General features: G+C 56.9%; 1 protein-coding gene across 2 annotated transcripts; it reads right to left on the bottom strand.

The window, feature by feature from the left end:
- Positions 1-43: 43 nt before the first annotated feature.
- On the bottom strand, positions 44-19,275 carry LOC101905351 (maestro heat-like repeat-containing protein family member 7). 2 transcript variants are annotated; one of them, XM_059875846.1, is made up of 16 exons: positions 18,628-19,275; positions 17,765-17,965; positions 14,972-15,036; positions 14,226-14,348; positions 14,031-14,110; positions 13,578-13,707; positions 13,017-13,103; positions 11,970-12,077; positions 11,453-11,588; positions 10,665-10,753; positions 9,451-9,600; positions 7,610-7,764; positions 4,651-4,795; positions 4,115-4,275; positions 3,442-3,579; positions 44-3,334 (listed from the first exon to the last, which is right to left on the bottom strand). In XM_059875846.1, the coding sequence occupies exons 2-16, from the start codon at positions 17,865-17,867 to the stop codon at positions 3,145-3,147; spliced, it is 1,860 nt and encodes a 619-aa protein (XP_059731829.1). In that variant the 5' UTR covers positions 17,868-17,965; positions 18,628-19,275; the 3' UTR covers positions 44-3,144. The 2 variants fall into 2 exon arrangements, with proteins under 2 accessions (XP_059731829.1, XP_024832689.2); XM_024976921.2 differs by lacking the exons at positions 44-3,334; positions 4,115-4,275 and having other exon boundaries at positions 3,475-3,579; positions 4,632-4,795.
- Positions 19,276-19,287: the final 12 nt, after the last annotated feature.

Below are 19,287 nucleotides of genomic sequence, written 5' to 3'. Positions count from 1 at the left end.
TTCAATTTAGAGAACAAAATACAATGGAAAGAAAACAGCAAACGTGATTTTATTTGTATACGTAAATTATACGTGTATTTATATCCTTTAAAATAAAAGCGAACGAGACAAAAGCTAATCCGATGCATTTAACCAACAGGAGCTCGTTTTGTGTGCGTGCACGTGTGATGTATGCGCGTCTGTCTCCCCACGTGTGGTCCTGATGCTGGGGGTGTTCTTGTGGACAGCTACTGTCTCTGACCGGCAGGCAGGCAGACCCACCCCTTGGACTCTCTAGCTGAGCAATTTTCTTAGATTCTTTGAACCTCAGTTTTATCCTCTGCAAAACAGAGGTAATAACACTTTTTTTTCACAGAGTTACAGCAAGAGTTAAAATTACTGAGCTCCCTGAGAACCCTGGACAAAAGCTGACGGCCCTGATGGTTTTGCATGTTTCTACTATGATCCTGCCCAGGAAACAGATGAGGATAACCAAACAAAAGTCAAGGCGCTCAGTCGTGTCCGACTCTTTGGGACCCCATGGGCTGTAGCCTCCTAGGCTCCTCTGTCCATGGGATTTTCCAGGCAAGAGTACTGGAGTGGGTTGCCATTTCCTTCTCCAGGGGATCTTCCCAACCCAGGGATCAAACCCAGGTCTCCCACACTGCAGACAGATGTTTTACTGTCTGAGCCACCAGGGAAGTCAAACAATAAACAGGGCGGGTGAAAAACACGTGGATTATTTGGAGTTTTCATAGCTGTTCTCTCCCTTTAACAGACCTCGATCCACTTCTTCAGCTGGTACCTAAAGCCCCACTGGTTTCCACCTTAAAACTGACTGGACCACCCTTCAGTGGCCGGTGGTGACGTTCACCCAGCCCCCACCCTGTGGGGGTCCAGCCTTGTCCCCAGCTGCTGACTCCTCCCTCCCCGCTTCCCAGCCCAGAAGTCCAAGAAGGGTGGGAGATACGAAGGCCCATCTCCACTGTTTTCAGCAGACATTATCCATTTGGGGTAACTTCTAGAGAGGTTCTCTGTCCTAGCTGTATTTCTAGAAGACAGCTCTAAGCTTCGGGTCTTCTCAAGTAAACGCCCACCGGGACCCAACCCCAGACCACGGGCAGAGAGGACGCATAGGCAGGACGGCGGAGGGGTGGCATAGTGGTCAGCCCTTGTTGTGTTTAGAAGCTGCCCGGAGGGTTCCCAGGCGCAGCCTGAGTCCAGGACCCCTCCATGCGAGGGCCCCCCTGCCGCCCTGGCATGTGCCTTCTGCTGCTTCCCGAAGCCGGGTCCCAGGACCGCCCGGAGGACAATCACCACTGAAGTAGATCCAGAAAACAAAGCCCTCCCCTGGGCCCTCGGAGTCCAGGCCTCTGCCGACGGGGCCCAGCAGTCTGGCGTGGGCAAGCTCCCGAGAGATCAGGGGCACTCACGCTGGCCAGTCACTGTGCACAGATTCCGTTTCTGGTCAGGGGCCCGGGTGTGCCTGTGCACACCTGCCATCCTCAGCAGGGGTTCTGACAACCCGACACGTGTCCCTGTCTGCCTGGTCAGCGCCCCACCCCCGTGCACAAATCAACACAGGTTCACGGGTGTGGGGAGGGGGCTCCACAGACAAGACACTGATGCCCGCAACCTGCACAAAAGCCAGCAGGACCCAGCAGGTCCTACCCGTCCAGGTTCTAGGACTAGCGCTTGTCATCTTCTCCCTGTTATTTCAGAAGAAATCCACTCCTACTGCAAAACTCAGTGACTTCAAATTACAAAAGGAGCGTATTTAAAGCTGTGGTGAGTCAGAACTCCCGAACTCCCTTTAAACACCGCTGGTGGGAGTATAAATCGGTACAACTTTACTGGGGGACGTTAGTCTAGACAAATCAGACTAACTTGGCATCAGTCTCAAGAATCATAGAAGACATTCAAAAAAAAAAAAGAATCATAGAAGACATTCATATTTTTTGAACCAAGTCTTCCACTTATTATGTTTCGTAGTTAAGCAAATAATCTGGAATATGGACAAAGCTTTCACAAAGAGATGTTCACTATAGTGTGATTATAATAGTGTAAAATTAGAAACTGAATGTCAGATCAATCATAAAATATCTTTGTGATGAAATATTACATCCCCATTACAATTTATGTATGCTGCTGCTGCTAAGTCGCCTCAGTCGTGTCCGACTCTGTGAGACCCCATAGACGGCAGCCCACCAGGCTCCCCCGTCCCTGGGATTCTCCAGGCAAGAACACTGGAGTGGGTTGCCATTTCCTTCTCCAATGCATGAAAGTGAAAAGTGAAAGTGAAGTCGCTCAGTCGTGTCCGACTCTTAGCGACCCCATGGACTGCAGCCTACTAAGCTCCTCCGTCCATGAGATTTTCCAGGCAAGAGTACTGGAGTGGGGTGCCATCACCTTCTCCGAAAATTTATGTATAGCCCCCCCCAAAAAAAACCACATAATGATGCAGAAGATGCTCTAAGACAGCAGAATACAGAACATGAACGGACAGGGATCTCAAACATGACCAACACACCCATGGTGGCGGCTCAGACGCTCAGTCGTGTCCGACTCTGTGCGACTCTATGGACTGCAGCCTGCCAGGCTCCTCTGTCCATGGGAATCTCCGGGAAAGCGTACTGGAGTGGGTTGCCATTTCCTCCTCCAGGAAAACACCCCCCCACACACATTCAGACCAAAATCTAGAAGTGGTTTCTTCCGAGCATCACCATTATTCATGATTTTGTTGCTTTTAAGATTCTTTTCCATAGCTGCCAAATCTCTATACCTTTCTTCTGCCAGGTGACCAGAGTACATTGAGCCAACCAGAGAGCTGAGCAGAGTGATACCTTTCTTCTGCCAGGTGACCAGAATACACTGAGCCAACCAGAGAGCTGAGCAGAGTTATACCTTTCTTCTGCCAGGTGACCAGAATACATTGAGCCAACCAGAGAGCTGAGCAGAGTGATACCTTTCTTCTGCCAGGTGACCAGAGTACATTGAGCCAACCAGAGAGCTGAGCAGAGTGACTCTAAGGCAGGGTGGCTGCGGGGGCGCCGTGTTCTTCTATGAAATCAGAGCCGAGATTCAGACGCACCAGGTAAACTCAAGGCCTGAGACTCCAGGTGACCAACCAGGTGTCCTGAGCAATGTCTCCCAGCCTGATGTGAGTCAGGCCACAGCCCCCTGGAGTAACTGCTCCAGGAGGGGCAGGCCCCCACCCAACCCCCAGTCCTGGCCACTCGCCTCAGTGAAGAACACAAGAGCCGTCATGTGGTTCTCGAGGTCCGGGTCCTGGAGGACGCGGACGGTGAGGCGGAACACCGGGCGGGTGTGCCAGCAGCTGCGGACGACCATGGCCCTGTGGACGGCGGGGCGGGCGCCCAGGGTCAGGCCTGTATGCAGGGGGCCCTGGGGCAGGGCGGGGGCAGGGCGGCCGGCCCCCCAGCAGGTGCGGCCCAGGCTCACCTGCCCAGCAGGGCCACCCCCTCATGGTGTCTCTCCAGACTGGTGAGCAGCTCCCAGCCCTGCAGCTTCTGAATGTAGGACACGTGGTCGCTGTACCCTGCACTCCTCATCAAGGTCTTCAGCGCCTCCACGGAGCAGCTGGGGGGGCGCGGGGGTGGGGGGCAGACAGCAGAGGAAAGGTCGTCCTCTCCTCACCTGGGAACCTCCTGTCCACCCAGCCTCCCGCACGGCCGCCACCTGCTGGGGGTGGGACAGCCCTCAGGGACCCTGGCAACGTTCCATGAAGGAGGCACCTGAAGCCAAGACAGCTGGGGCACCGGGGTGGGGGCGGGGGTCTGCAGACTCAGATGCGTGGTGTCACAGAGGGACAGCATCCCTGCATCCGCCCAGAAAGCCAGACACACAGAGAGTCTTTCTAAGAAGCCCTGCAAGGGACTCCCCTGGCGGTCCAGTGGTTAAGATTCCGAGCTCCCAGGGCAGGAGGCCCGGGTTCCATCCCTGGTTGGGGAACTAAGATTCCGCATACCGCATGACGTGGCCAAAAATAAGTAAGAAAAAAATCATCAATAAAAAGCCTAGGCAAGAGCTGTTGGAGGGCACGTGGGGAGCCCAGGCCCGGTGGAGGTGAAAAACGGCAGGCGAGGCCCTTGAGCGACAGCCGGAGAGGGGGTACCTGACGGGGTCCATCCCCTGGCTCACAGGGGGCTGGGCGGCCCCCACCCCCAGGAGGGAGGAGATGCGGAACAGCAGGGCCAGGAACAGGTGCGGAAAGAAGGCCTGCACCTCCATCCTCCGGCTGGGCTCCAGCAGCAGCTCGTGGAGGGCCCTGGTGGCCTTCGGGGCAGGGGGCGTTGTCAGCCGCAGCCCTGGGCTGACACGACCCACAGCCAGCCCCCGGGTCCCCCGCTGCCGAGCCCGGGAAGAGCAGGGCGGTGTCTGGGCTGCTGTCCGTTTAAAGCCCTCTGGGGGCTCTGCTGGTGGCTTGCTACTCTCACCATCCTTGAGGGGTCAGGGGACTGGGGTGCTGGTCTCACTCTGTCCCGCCCAGGCGAACGAGCAGCCGGTTCTCAGGCACGGCAGACTCCCCGGGGCCCCACACGAGAGGAGGCCACGAGGGTGTTCAACCTCCTCTGTCCACAGCAGCCGCTTGAGAGCTCCGGACAGCCTGGACGGACCCCGGGGCACCCTACCCGCTGCGGGCCCGCGTACGATCAATGGAGAGATCTGCGCTCTGCAGCCGGGCTCCTGGGGCCGAGACCTCTGCTGGGGGGTCAGCCTCTGCAGGAGGTGCTCCATGATCACTTCGTAGCCTTTGGGGAAGGACGCCAGGATCTCCCAGGGCTTGCGAGCCCCCCTGCAGGGAGAAAGCCCATCTGTAAGGTCAGCCTCCCGGGAGGGGCTCTGCCGCTCTGCTCAGGGCCCAGCTCCTTCTTCCTACCCTTCCCTCTCCCTTCTCCCCTCTCCTTTCCTCCAACTCCTTCCATCTTTCCATCACCTCCGCGCCTCCTGTTCTCTGCCACCTCACATGCAGGTGACTCTGAAAGTGCTCACACGGCCTGTGAACCTGACGGGAGGAAACAGCTGAGTCCCATGGGTCAGAAACCTCCCCTGTGGCCGTGTCCCGGCCAGTGCTCCAGCCGTTGGCCCGGACCCAGCAGGCCACCCTCCAGGCCCCGGCGGTCACCTCTCCGCGCAGGCCCTTCCAGCCTTGCCTGAATGCATTTCACTTATGTTTTTCCTTTGCCTGGGATACCTTCCCTGCTCCTCCCAACCTGCAAATTCACACTCAGAGGAAGAGGAGAGATCTGAAAATTATTTCTCCAAATAACAGGGTACAATTTCAGGAAAGTCTGCTCGCTGTACCCAAGAAGCCACGACCTTTGCGAGACAGGAGAGGGTCGTGAAAAATCAAGGAGAGACTGAAGACGAGGATGAAGACAGTCTCCCTGCTGGTGGTGTGGCATCACGGGGCTCTCGGGACAAAGACGAAGGAGGACTCCAAGCAGAAAACACGCGCGCTTGAGCAGTGCTTCGAGGGTTAATCAGTGGAAGAGACAGGCCAGCAGAGCCCTGGCCAGGGAACTGCGTAATTTCTCAATTGGGAAATTAAGATTGCTTATTAATTTCTGATAAATGTTCTTCATCATGGTAGGGAAGTTTTTTCCCATAATAGGGGAATTTTTTTTTTCAGTTAGTAATAGACTTTGAATTCTTTTGCCAAATGCTTTATAGCTTCCCATGATAAGTTTAAAAATATGTATGACTATTAAAGCAAAAATTAAACCTTTTTTTGGTGGTGTTTCTTCACGTGTATAGATATAATACGTATGGCAACCATACCATAAGTAAGGAAGTAAGTTCCTTACTTACTTCCGTAAGTAGGGAAGCCAAGGAAGCTACATGTTGAAAGCTTTCATGTTTTCCTGAGGCTGTAAAATATTAATTCTAAATGGACTATGAACGTTTAGGGATGTCAGTACACTATGACAATTGAGGTTTGGAAATGCCTAAGACTCCACTAAAAATTGATGGAGTCAAAATACAATGGATAAATTAAGAAGGAATACCTCTAAAAAAAAGCACAAACTATCCAAAATAATTCAGGAAAGTGGAAACGTAGGAGCAAAAACTGGAGGAGGCAAACAGAAAACAAATCGTGAAATGACAGACTGGGGACCTCGCCTGGTGGCCCAGAGGTTAAGCATCCTTCTGCCCGGACGCGGGATGCGGGCTCCACCCCCGGGTGAGGCACTAGGTCCGGCATGCCACAGCCAAGACCCGGCACAGCCAAATAAATGAAAACAAAGGACATAAATATTAAAAAATACTTTAAAATAGTGAAAAATGCTTATAAAAAAGGGAAGAAACGGGTAGAAGATTTGGACATTTGGCCAAAGCAGGTATGTGGAGGTAAATGAACACAAGAAATCATGGTCAACATCAGTTGCAATTAAGAGTCAAACACAAATAGAAACAAGATGCCCCTGCGCACTTATTGGAATGACTAGGTCTTTCTTAATGACGATACCAAGTGTGGACAAGCATGGAAGCAACCCGAAAGCCCTTTGGTAAGCCGCTGGCGGAAAGGCAAACGCCACAACCACGGCTGGAAAAGTTTGGCGGCTTCTTTAAAGCTGTTAAACGGACAGCTCCCGTATTACCCAGAAATGCAACCCCTAGGAACTTAGCCAAGAGAGATGAAAGCTAATATTTACACAAAAGCCTACGCGCACATATTTACAGCGGCACACTTGTAATGGCCCAGAACTGCGAAAACCAGGTGACTGCTGAGCACAGCGCGGCCTGCGCACACAGTGGGGTGCTGCTCAGCAAGGAACGGGGTGAATTTCTGACACCCACGATGCCCTGGGTGAATCCCAAACACGCACGTAAGCGAGAGAAGCCAGGACCAGACGCACGAGTCTGCTCTGTGCGGTGTGACCGTCCTGCGTGGTCCTACTTCTAGGACGGCCTGGGGAAGGCCCAACGACAGGGCTGGGTGACAGATGGGGGCAAGGCTCGTGGGGCTGCTCCCAGCGGCACGGGATCTGGAGGGCAGTGGAAGGCCCTGCGTCTTAATGTGGTGGTGATGGCTGTGACTATACGTTTGAGAAAGCTTGTGGAACTGTGTGGTCAAAGGGCGAATTTTACTACATGGAGAAATTTTAATGTCTTACAGCTTAGTACACCCATACTATATAATATCAGATGGCTATTAAAATCATTTACAAAGGAGTTTTAATTTTGAGAAAATGCTATGAAAAAAATGTGGAGATCGGTATATATGAGGGACTGTACTTTCTTTGTGTGTGTGTGTGTGTGTGTGTGTTTTGTGTGTTTTTTTGTGTGTGTACGTTCCTTAAAACCCTTTTTGTGTGTGTTCGTTTGTTGTGTTTGTAAAAATGGAACAAAATCATTCTTAAGAGGTAGACACACTATAAATTATAGCTAAGTAACAGCAGAGGTTGCCTTGGGGTGAGATTTAATTTCTTTTTTCTTTTTCAAAAATGTACACGCTTTCAAAATTTTCTGCAATAAGCTAATATTAATGGCACAATCACTTTGCCCCGAGTAAGGAGCTTCCTTGTACTAAAAGTTGGACATATTTTAAGAATAAGCAGATCGGCACAACCTGGGGCTTGTCTGCCGCCCCGGGGACCCCACCCACCTCTGGGACTGCTCGTCCATCTCGAAGAGCGTCAGGACCACCTCATCCGTGTAGGTCTGGGCCAGCACGTGGAGCACCTTCCGGATGGTCTCCTGGGCCGTGGCGTCCGTGGCGCTGGGCATGTGGTGGTAAACGTGCTTGATGATTTCAGGCACCTGCGGGGGGTGGGGGGGTGCGGAGTGCCTGCTTCCTGGGTGCTCTACACCCGCTCGGCAGGAGCCTCGGACCCAGGCGCCCACGCGGGGCTGGGGGCTGTCCCCCTGCCATGGCTGAAAAGGCACAGAGTAGACAGCAGCAGGGAAGAGGCTGTGGAGTCGGGTCTGGAAACCAGGTCACAAATATCAGAGGAGGGAACTGGGACACAGAGACTGTTGCGGGGGGAGGGCAGGCCCATCGCTGGCTGTGTGGACGGGAGGCTGTACAGGCCTGGAGTCACTCTGCCTGGATTCGAACCTGCCTCCCTGCTGACCAGCTGTGTGACCTTGGCACAGGATCAGCCCTCTCCGTGCTCTACTTCTTCATCGGACAACGAGAACCAGTTCAGCCTCCTCGTGGGCCTGAGTTAACACGTCTAGTTCGTGTTACACGTGTGTTCAATAAAGTCCAGTTATCCGGGCCATACCCCCCGTGAGCTTCTCCCCAACTCCAGTTACTTCCCTGCAGACTTGTTGTAAGAAATAACACAGCACGTGACTGCGGCCAGCCCAGGGCAAGGGCCCGGCGTTGGTAAACCTGAACAGTAACTGAAGTCAGCCTAACATGGGAAGCTGACCTTGGCCTGGGAGCCACGGGGGTGCAAGCTCCAGTTCACCACAGGGAGAAGGTTCCAATGACGAAAGTGGTGCTGGAGGAGACCCGAGCTCTGTGCGGGGTGGGGAGCAGAGTCCGGCTGCCCAGGAGCTGGGCAGGGACTCCACATGGGCGCTGGGGAGCTGCCCTCCAGGGTGCCCTTCGGCTCAGGAGCGTTCAGATGGCACCCCGGGCCAGAGAGAAGAGGAGAGCCCAGGAACAGCTCATGGAGCTGGCACTGGCATCAGGGGAAGGTGGGGGCACGGGAGGCCATTGAAAGGAGAGCGACTGTCTGTCCACAGGAGCTTTGAAGATGGTCTAAGAAAAAGGACTGATAAAGAGACCCTGTGCTGGCTTAATTTCTCTGTGAACAAGTCCCACCTGCGACAAAGGGCCGTGCTCCAGCTCTAGCTCGTGTCAGTGTGCCTTAGGTTTACACGTAGACACAGATATACAGATACACGGGTGTAGATGTAGGTGTAGAGGACACGGATATACACGTAGATACAGATATACAGATATACGGGTGTAGATACAGGTGTAGAGGACACGGATACACACGTAGATACAGATATACAGATACACGGGCGTAGATGTAGGTGTAGAGGACACGGATACACACGTAGATACAGATACATGGGTAGAGGATAGACAGACACAACGATATGGAGACAGGCATCTCCTAATCTTGCTGGGAATTCTCCCGCCGGCCTGACAAAGTGCTCAGAGGCCTCATCCCCTGTCTGCATGCGGGAGGGAGGTCTGAGGTGTCTCCTGGCCCCGGGAGCCCACACGGGGCTCCTGCTGTCGCTCTGATGCTAGCCTTCCCTTCCCAGTGGAGACGGAGGCCAGGTGGTCACCCCTCCCCATGGAAGGGCCTTCCACACAACTGCAAACCACGCTACGCCTCGTTTAACTTTTTATCCTCTGGATTCAAGGATCACGACTGTTTAACCCCAACCAGTAGGAAGTGAAACAGCAAGATCCTACACGGAATGGAAAGGAAGAAGGCCCAAAGTGCCCTCGGGCCCTGGAGTCCCTGGAGCGGCTACCTTCCCAATGTCGGGGACGGAGGACTTCAGGATCGTCCGCAGCACCCTGGAGGCCGCCCGGGCGTCGTGCCTGCTGGGCTTGGTCAGGGCCTCCAACGACACCAGCATCACGTCTGCTCGCTCCTCGGGAGTCAGGTACTTCCTGAAGAACTGGGAAGAGGGAGCCGGGCTGAGCCCCTGAGTCCGCCCGTGGCCTCCGCGCCCTGGAGAGGCCGGCCGGCCTGGGTCCAGCGCAGGCGGCCCCGGCCAGCACCCGGCTCCCTGCGGGGTGAGGCCGAGGCGGGGCGTGGCCAACGGTCCCCACAGCAGCGCACAGAGAAGCGAAAGTGAGTGAAGTGAGAGTCGCTCAGTCGCGTCCGACTCTCTGTGACCCCACGGACCTCCAGGCCAGAATACTGGAGTGGGGAGCCGTTCCCTTCTCCAGGGGATCTTCCCAACCCAGGGACCTAAACCAGTTCTCCCACATTGTAGACAGACTCTTTACCACTTGAGCCACCAGGGAAGCCCAAGAATACTGGAGTGGGTAGCCTATCCCTTCTCCAGCCGATCTTCCCAGAGGGAGATGCTAAAGGCGTCTGGGTTTGCATTTGGAACACAAGCAGGGGACTGCATCTGGGGTGAGCTCTGATGTCTAGCGGGGTGACCGCACCGCAAAGCAGGCATCGGCTTCCAGGTCTGCTTCCAGGCCTTGGAGGGGCCACCTGCAAAAGGGGAAGGAGCCGGGGGCAGCCACAGTGAGAGGCAGGAGGTGGGTGACAGCCATGGCAGGACCAGAGCAGAGCAGGTGGACGAGCAAGGGATTCAGGAGGCAGAGTGGATGGGCGTGGGGTTGAGCTGGGCGTGGAGAGGAAGGGAGAGTGAAGGGTGGTATCTGGGTTTCTGGAGGGAGTGGTGGGAGCTGGCGGAGCCTGGGGCACAGTGCCCAGGGCCAGAAGTCCGCCTCTGCTGAGAGACCAGAAGGGAAGCCAGGCCTAAGACAGGTGCGTGGGGAGGAGAGCGGACCACACCTCACTGCACAGTCCCGCTCAGTGACTTAAACTTCAGTCCACCCCAGGGCAGCTAGGGGAACGGGCCTTCCCCTCCAGCACGCTGGCCACGAGACCTGGGATTTCAGGGACCCTTCCTCGTAGTGGGGATCACCCCTCGGGCCTGGCCCTCTTCCTGCCCGCGCTTCCCATCCAGGCATCCCGCGTTGGGTGGGGTGTGCGCGCTACCATCGTGAGGTCCTGTATGCTGGCCAGCCACTCCCCCCGGAAGTGCTTCTGCAGCTCCTTCAAGATGTTCTCTGTCTTCTGTTTCACACCTGCGATCCAAAACCATCGGCAGGGGAGAAAGGAACACGCCCTGCGCTCTTCCCCAGCAAACCTCAGAGTGGACCAAGAGGGTTCAAGGGTGAAGTGCTGCTGGCCCATCACAGCGTGCGAGGGTTCTCGGGCCCTGGTGCCAGGCCGGCAGGTGGACGTCAGTGAGGCCGCTGCTCCCACACACTGCTCACCCGGCCCCCGCTAAGTAACTGGGAAACGGACCCAGTTTAATCACAAAAGCCAAGTCTCTGAAGCTCCCTTTGGGGGAGATGTGCAAATTCCTCTGGCACCTCTGTGTGTGTGTACATCCGAAACTCTGACTTTCTTGGGGCAGGGGAAGCCCAGATCAGGAGTCCCCAGGTTGTCCCGTGAGGAGGGAGCCTCATTTCCCAGCCTGGGTCCTCGAAGCAGTGGTGGGACAGCTGGGAACACTGAGGGGCCAAGTGGATCTCACAGGTGGCTGCAAGCCCGGCTCCCTGTCCTCCTGAGAGTCCCCAGGAATGTCTCCTAAGAGGGCGTGGTGTCAGCACTGGGCTGGGGCTCATTCAGATAAGGCGTATTTAGGGCCTTGCCCTGAGGAGGGAGGCCAGCCCTCCGGCGCCCCTGACACCACGCAGGGCTCCCAGTAGGGCCTGTCGCTCTGCGAGCCAGCACCCCCGCCTCCCGCAGCCCCTAGTCCATTAGGCCGGGATGCTCACTTCTCTGCAGCGCGAGGACTTTGAACAGGTAGTGCAGCGCTTCCGAGGCCGCCATGCCGACCTCCAGGTTGGGGCTCATGCAGAGGAGGCCCAGCGTGCCCATCAGCTTCCCAGTCATGGAGAACTCCGCCGTGTGCTGCGGGAGGGGGCCCGGCTGCACCCCGCGGGCCACATGGGCGCTGCCCCAGCCCCGCCTGCCAGGGGGCCCCCATTCCCTTCGACTTCCCCTCCCCTCCACACAGCTTGGTATCTGCTGTGGGTGCCCCCACCTCACCAGCTCCACACAGTGCTGGCAAAGGGACCTTCCAAGTCAGCACCCAGGGGACTGGGGCGGCCAGACCCCCGGGCACACTGGCCAGTGGGAGCTATGGGCTCCCACCCCTGACTCCCCGGGCCAGGCCCTCCACCCGGGCTGGGATATATCTGCCTACTCAGAGCTCACAGGAGCAGCGGGACCAAGGTGCTGTGGCCGCCCCCCAGGGACCCCTGCAGAGCCTCGCGTGTCCCAGGCACTCACCGCCAGCTCGGGGAAATTGCAGATAAACCTCAGGATCCGGGAAATGGCGCCCAAGATCCGGGTCTGCTCGTGCACTTTATCCGACTGCACCAAGCAAGGCAGGACGACCTGCAGAGGGAGCAGGGACACCCTGCCACACCTCCCGTGGGGTCCCACCCTCCCTGCTCAGTCCATCCCCGACATGGCCTCGGAGACAAGCGGACACCCCTGACACACGCAGCATCCCGGCCACAAAGACAATAGGAGGGTGGCTGCGGCTGGCCCGAGTTTATCTAGTTTTTATAGTTATCTAGTTTTCTGTGATGAACATGCGTTGCTTGTAAAATTACCAAGAAAACAATGAATATCATTAAAAATGAAAAAAAAAAAAAAAGAAATGATACATCCCTCAAAATAATGTCCTAACACGAATGCATTTCCTCTCTACACACAGCCCTTATCGTCGTTGTGGTTCGGTCACTAAGTCGTGTCCAACCCTTTGCGACTCCCTGGACTGCAGCACGCCAGGCTTCCCTGTCCTTCATTGTCTTCCAGCGCTTGCTCAAACTCATGTCCTTGAGTCAGTGATGCCATCCAACCATCTCATCCTCTGTCACCCCCTTCTCCTCTTGCCCTCAATCCTTCCAGCAACAGGGTCTTTTCCAGTGAGTTAGCTCTTCGCATCAGGTAACTAAAGTACTGAAGCTTCAGTGAAAGCTTAAAATAAGATAGCTGGGCAATCTTGTCTCCTTATCTTTAGTCACATCTAGTATTTTATCCAAAATTAAATCAACTTTGTTAATTACCATCCTGTCACGAAAGTTCATTTCAAGTGACTCCTGGCTATTTCTCGAATTCAAACTCACCCCTCAGGGTGACAATGTATTGTGACCGAGAACGTCTGGGGACTCCGTGAAGAGGGGAGAGATGCAGGACTCTGTCTCCAGGGAACAGACATGCCTGCTGAGGTCTGAGGACCAAAGGATGGCCTTCAGCCGCAGCCGAGCCCCAGGCATCTTAGTTTCCTTTCCTCCCCCCACACCCAGGGCTTCAATCTCCCTTCCTCACCTCCAGGAAGCTCTGCAGGAAGACCATGCTTGGCTCCAGATCCTCCATCATGAGAGCCTGTAACATGTCGTCCAAGGCCTGGATTGTCTGGCAGGCGGGGGGCGCGGGGTGTCAGATGACGGACCGCTCCCCGGGGCGCCCCCACTCCCATGGGCCAGCTCTGCCGCCGCCCTCCCATCTTCGAGCGCCAGCCCCGCTTGACCTCACTGAGCCCTGGACCAGCTCCAACGGTAGGCCAGACAGTACGAGTGGGCACCCGGCTGCTCTCTCCAAAAAATGCAGCCCCCGAGGGCCCCTCGCCACCAGAGGCTCATTCTCTGACATCTTCGATAAAGGAAACCTCTATCTTTCAAGCTGAAAATTCCCGGGAAGGTTTGACCAAGTCTATTGGCCAGTAATTCCCTAGAACCTGTAGCTTATCCTCAGACTGTCTCCTCCTGAAACTGAGGCTCTCGTGAAACTAGAGAAACAGAGCGCTTGGGAGAGAAGGATGTGGGTGGTGTGGGAGCAGGAGCCAGCCCGAGGAGGCGCGAGGGGCCTGAGGATGGGCAGTGGCAGCACCTGGAGGTAGAGGCTGGCGCTTTCCTTGCGGTCCAGGCTGGGCATGATGAGCGGCAGAGGGATGATGCTGGAGATGCCGGCGGTGGCCAGGTCCAGCTTCTGGGACAGGTGGAGCGGCGGGTTCACCTGGCTGTGGGGGAGGGGGGGAGGGGCCACGGGGGGCTCTGGAGCACAGGTTAGTGTCCAGGGCCAGCGGGGGGGGCACTCTGCTCTGCCCTCTTGCTGGGCCTTCACACACTTCCCTGCAGGGAAGGAGGTCCTGGCGTCTCTGGGAGCCTTCCCCACACTGATGCCCCAACAGCTTTCTAACAGTGAGAGTTGGGGGTACCCTACCACAGGAGGCTGGGAGGCGGGGTGGCCGTCATGGGCCCTGCCCCCGCAGCCCAGAACTCACGTCCCCAAGCCTTGCCATGCTCCCCAACCCCAACACCCCGGCCTTGGGGACCCAGGCACCTCAGGGCCACGACGCAGAGCATGGCTTGCTGCCGCACAGTGCTGACCAGGGCCTCTGTGGACTCTTCGAGAATTAATTTCTAGAAGGGAGGAAGAAAGGAGAATTCCCCTCAGAGAGGGACCCCCGCCCCGCGGCTGGGTTTGTCATTCTTGTCCCTGGAGGACCGATGCCCAGAAAGAGAGGGCCTTGCTCACCGTGATTTTCTCGGCCAAGACAGTTTTCGGAAAGAAATCGTCCATGTTGCCATTTGCCTGGGCGTGGACAGCACCACTCAAGGTGTCCACTGCACTCAGGAACTTCAGCTTGTCCATCTCGAGCTAGGACGGAGGGACACACAAGCCCTGCCCACAGCCCGGCCTCTGCCTGCAGCCCACCCACCTCCCTCTGCAGAGCCCCCGCGTCCCCTGCCCAGACCCTGCCCCTCGCAGGGCCCAGAACTCTGACCACAGAAGCATTTCCTACACATGCCCCGTGCCCAGCACTGGCCACCAGTGTCCTGACGCCTCTGTAGCTCTCCAGGGACCAAGCTGGCGGGGGGGCAGGGCTTGGGGGCCCCAAAGGCAGGGTTTTTTTCACTTCTGTGGCTGGCCTGGCCACCTAACAGGCCAGGTCAGGCAGCTTCTAAGCCAGGGCTGGCATTCAGACTGAAAGAAGCCTGCATGTGTGTGCTCAGTCATGTCTGACTCTTTACAACCCTGTGGACTGTATGCAGCCTGCCAGGCGCCTCTGTCCATGGGGATTCCCCAGGCAAGAATACTGGAGCGGGTAGCCATTTCCTTCTCCAGGGGATCTTCCCAACCCAAGGAATTGACCCCAGGCTCCTGGGTCTCCTGCATTGGCAGGTGGGTTCTTTACCACTGGTGCCACCTGGGAAGCCCGAGCCCTCGTTTTTACCTACTTTTCTCCTCAGTTCTCAGAAAGCTCCAGGGAACTGCCTTACCAGCTGCCCTTGTTCTAGAAATTCCTGGATGCACTCATAGGCTTCTCTTTCTGACTGGCGCAGTCCTGCAGGGGATGTAATTGGGAGGAATCTGGCTGATTCTCTGTGTGGAACAGGAAAGCAGAACCCCCCACCCTCCACCCTCTTTCAAGAGGGCTCAGAAGCTGTAGGGGTCCCAGGTGACTGCCCCAGCTCCAAGAAGCAGCTTCTCCAGGCCTGGGGCCAAAGGTAGGCCACAGAAGCCTCTGTGGAAAGGGAACTGTGTGGGGGACTGTCAAGAGACTTTCTGCATCAAGCACGGCCAGGAGAGGCAGGAGATGGAGAGTCCTCTAAGTCACCCCGGGAGCCCCAGGTGCTGGCGCTGTTCTGGGTAGGCTCTGAGACCCTTGAATGGGAGTGAACTTGAAACCCAAAATGGGCCTATGCATCTCCCTGGACGACTGAGCTGGTGCAGCCCTGTGGAGCTGGCACCCAGGTGTAGACAGAGGCTGGGGGTGAGGCTAAGAATAGCGCCTGTCCACCCAGGGTGTCGGGAGCAGGTGAAGCAAGAGGATGAAGGGGTGGCATCCCTGGTCACCAGGCCTGAGGTCTGGCCCTTCCTCACTGCCCTACGTGGATTGCCCTGGGGGCGGGGCGGGGTCAGAGTTGGAGCACTGCAGCTGAAGTTCAAATGCCTGAGTTCCAGGCCAGCTCTTCCGCTTAGTGAGCCCCACGACCTTTCCAAGTTAAAGTCTCTCAGCTCTGGTTTCCTTGTCTATACAATAGGGAGGATGACTGTCCCTATTATTATTGTGAGAATTAAATGAATGAATGCATGATAATGATAAATAACAAATGATGATAGTAATAAATAATTAATGCTTGATAATAATGCAAGAAGAAGACTCTTGAGAGTCCTTTGGACAGCAAGGAGAGCAAACCAGTCCATCCTAAAGGAAATCAACACTGAGTGTTCATTGGAAGGACTGATACTGAAGTGAGAGCTCCAATACTTTGGCCACCTGATGCAAAGAGCTGATCCACTGGAAAAGACCCTGATGCTGAGAAAAACTGAAGGCAAGAGGAGAAGGGGACGACGGAGGATGAGCTGGTTGGATGGCATCACCGACTCAATGGACATGAGTTTGAACAAGTTCTGGGAGGTGGTGAGGGACAGGGAGGCCTGGCGTGCTGCAGTCCATGGGGCCGAAAAGAGGTGGATAGGACTGAGCGACTGAACAACAACAACGATACATGAAGGCATAATCTTGAGCAAATTAAATTCTCCTTCAACATGGGACCGGTAATCACAGGGTCTATCACCGTTATGAGGTTTAAATTAATTCATTCATGTAAAAAATGTGGAATGACCCCTGGCCCAGGGCAGGAAATTAGTAAGTCCCTTCTTCTGCCCACGTTTACTGAGCACTTTCTATGGGAAAGGTGCATTATAGGCAGAGATGACAGACAGAGCACACAAACAAACAGGTCCCCGCACGGGACACTGCCACGTGTAGCTCTAATGGAATCATCTCTGGGTCTGCTTGTACAGATGTGTGTATGTATGTACATATACACACACACACACACACACGTGTATATATACATTCTCAGGAGGTCAGAGAAAGCCTGAGTGGCCTTCACGACCATGGGGAACTAGCCCGACAGATACCTGGGGAAAGACCTTTCTAGGCCAAAAGAGCAGTGGATGCAAAGGCGCTGGGGCAGGACCACGCCTGGCGTGCAGCTGGGACTGACCAGGGGCCCAGAGCCTGGACTGGGACTGCAGGGGGAGTGGCCAGTAGGAAGGCAGAGCGGTCAGGAGCCAGGTCAGGAGGGCCTTCTGAAGCTGCTGCAAGGACAGTTGTGTGGATTCTGGCTTTTGTTCTGCGTAGGACAGCCCTAGGTAGGTTTCAGTTAAGACAGAATTACTCTGGTTGTTGGGTTGAGACTAGAGAGATGCAGGGTGGTGGTAGGGGCGGGTACAGGTGGCCAGGTCACATGGTAATAATCCAGGGTAGAGGAGACGGGGGCTGGACCCGGGATGGTAGGAGTGAGTGGTCAGATTCTGTATCTGTGTTGAAGGCAGGCCCCGGAGGGAGAGTGGTACGCTGGGTGTGAGTGAGACAAGGGCAAGTGCAGACAGACTTGGGGCCTGAGGACCTGTGCAAGCGAGGTGGGGCAGGTCTGGGGCTGGCAGCGCAGCTGGGATGTGCTGGATCTGAGATGCCTGTGTGTGTGTGTGTGTGTGTGTTAGTTGCTCAATTGTGTCCGACTCTTTGTGACCCCATGGACTGTAGCTCACCAGGCTCCTCCATCCACGGGATTCTCCGGGCAGGAATAGTGAACTGGGTTGCCATTCCATTCTCAAGAGGATCTTCCCAACCCAGGGATCAAACTCCAGTCTCCTGCATTGCAGGCAGATTCTTTACTGTCTGAGCCACCAGGGAGACCCTTGAGATGCTGACTAGGCACCAAACAGGGGATGTTGCTGTGGCTGGATTGAAGAGTCTGGAGGTCAGGGCTGGGGTCGGGGACTTGCTGACACACAGGTGGTCTAGAGGTCTGCCTTGGCTCTCCCGAACAGTGGAAAGCCCCAGGCGACATCCTGGTCCCCATCCAGCTCTAGGCCCCTCGGGGAGGTAGGTCTGAAAAGGGACCGGAGTGCAGAGACCAGAGCTCTGACCGACCAGGCAGCCAGGAGTGGGCAGACTCAAGTCCATCCATGAGTGCCCAGCGAGGGCTGGGCCATCCAGTACCATCCCATCTGAGGCATCGGGAGCCAAGACTCGGCCGGGTCCCAGAGTAACTCACCCGCCAAGTGAGGGCTCCCAGAGACGCGGTCAGGCAGTCCCGAAAAAGTGATTTTGTTTAATTTTTGACGATGGTCGGGATGACGGTCAGGAGGGGAGTCCATTGGCACGCCTAGGCAGCAGCCAAGTCAGGCTTCCAGAAAGGACAGGCAACTGGCTGAGCGGTGCCAGCTTGGGTCCACCCGGCCTCCTTCACCCGGCCCTGGGAAGATGGGGACCGTCTGAAGGGCCCTGCCTCCCACCCCCCAGCCCCAGAGCTGCTTACAAGTCTTCATTCAGGACTCTCCCTGAGTGGGGACATTTCATTTGGAGGCGGCCTCCGGGCCCTCTGCCTCCGGGAGGCCTCACTGCTGAAATCCCCGAAGCCCCCGACCCCTGGCCCGATTCACAGTCCGTGTCTGCCCTGAGGCTGGGGGGCTGAGTGCCCCCAGAGGTCTGTCCAGGTCTTGCCCGTGGATCAGGAGGAAACCGCCGCCTGCCCTAGAGGCTCGGTCCCCCAGCCGGGGCGCCCCCTGCCTCCGTCCCAGGGGAGACCCGGAGGCCCATGTCCTCCCGTGTCCTGTCCTGCCCGCTGTACTCCGGCGCTCCCTCTGCCGGGGCGCACCGACCTCGGCCCGCATGCTGGGGTTCCGGACACCGGTCACGGTTTCCCCGGGCCTCCCTCTTCACAGCACCCACAGCATGTGACTCAGCCCGGCGGAAGGGGGCCAGGTCTGAGGTCGGGGGTCCAGAGAGCCGGCCACGTCCCCTCGGAGCCTGCCCCTGCGTGGGGCGCCTCAGGCCCTGAAGCCCAGCCCCTCGGGCCCGGGGCACCTGCCTGGCCTGCCCCGGGGGTGCTGTGAGGGCGGCGGAGGGAGCCCTCACCTAACGCAGCGCCTCAGCTCTGGGCCCACCCGGTCCTGGGATTGTGCCTCCAGAGGGCGCCGCGCCGGCTCCAGAGCGGCCCCTGCAGGGCGGGTGTGGACCTGGCTCCCTTCGCCCCGCGGGTCTCGGACCCGGGACCGCCCACTTCCGGCTTTGGAGACGAGGCGCTGGGGCTGTTACGCACAAGAGCCTCAACTCGGGGCGGTGGAGGAGCCCATCGCTGAGCCACGCCCATTGCGGGGCCCCGCCCACCAGCGAGCACCGCCCATCGCCGAGCCACGCCCACTACTGAGCACCACCCACCATCGAACCACCCCCATCGCCGAGCCACGCCTATCGCTGAGCACCGCCCATCACTGAATCCCACCCATTACCAAGCCACGCCTACCACTGAACACCGCCCACCACCGAGCCACGCCCATCGTTGAGCTCAGCCACCACTGAGCAGCGCCCATCACTGAACCACGCCCACGGCCGGACCACGCCCATCACCGCCTTGGGACTCCCAGGGGCTGCTGCGGCCCCATCCTTCCCATGAAGCACCCTCAGAGCCCAGTTCCTTGGGCCCTGGTGGGGCGGCGGGGTGGGGGACGACCCAGGAGCTTTGACTCCTCCTCCCATCCTGCCCAGGACACTTCCCACCAACCTGCTCCCTAGGGC

This window comes from Bos taurus, chromosome 16 (assembly GCF_002263795.3).
Source record: "Bos taurus isolate L1 Dominette 01449 registration number 42190680 breed Hereford chromosome 16, ARS-UCD2.0, whole genome shotgun sequence".
Lineage (NCBI taxonomy): Eukaryota > Metazoa > Chordata > Mammalia > Artiodactyla > Bovidae > Bos > Bos taurus.
Note: the sequence above shows the minus strand (reverse complement) of the source record. Positions and strands in the feature narration are given on the sequence as shown.

What these genes read in the sequence shown, in the direction of transcription:
- LOC101905351 (XM_059875846.1), bottom strand. Translation starts at nt 17,867, where the DNA reads ATGGACTCCCCTCCTGACCGTCATCCCGACCATCGTCAAAAATTAAAC. An exon ending in TCTTGGCCGAGAAAATCACG is followed by an intron (nt 14,111 to 14,225) that starts GTGAGCAAGGCC and finishes CCTCCCTTCTAG; the next exon opens with AAATTAATTCTCGAAGAGTC. An exon ending in CAGGGGATGGACCCCGTCAG is followed by an intron (nt 3,580 to 4,114) that starts GTACCCCCTCTC and finishes GCGCCCCCCCAG; the next exon opens with CTGCTCCGTGGAGGCGCTGA.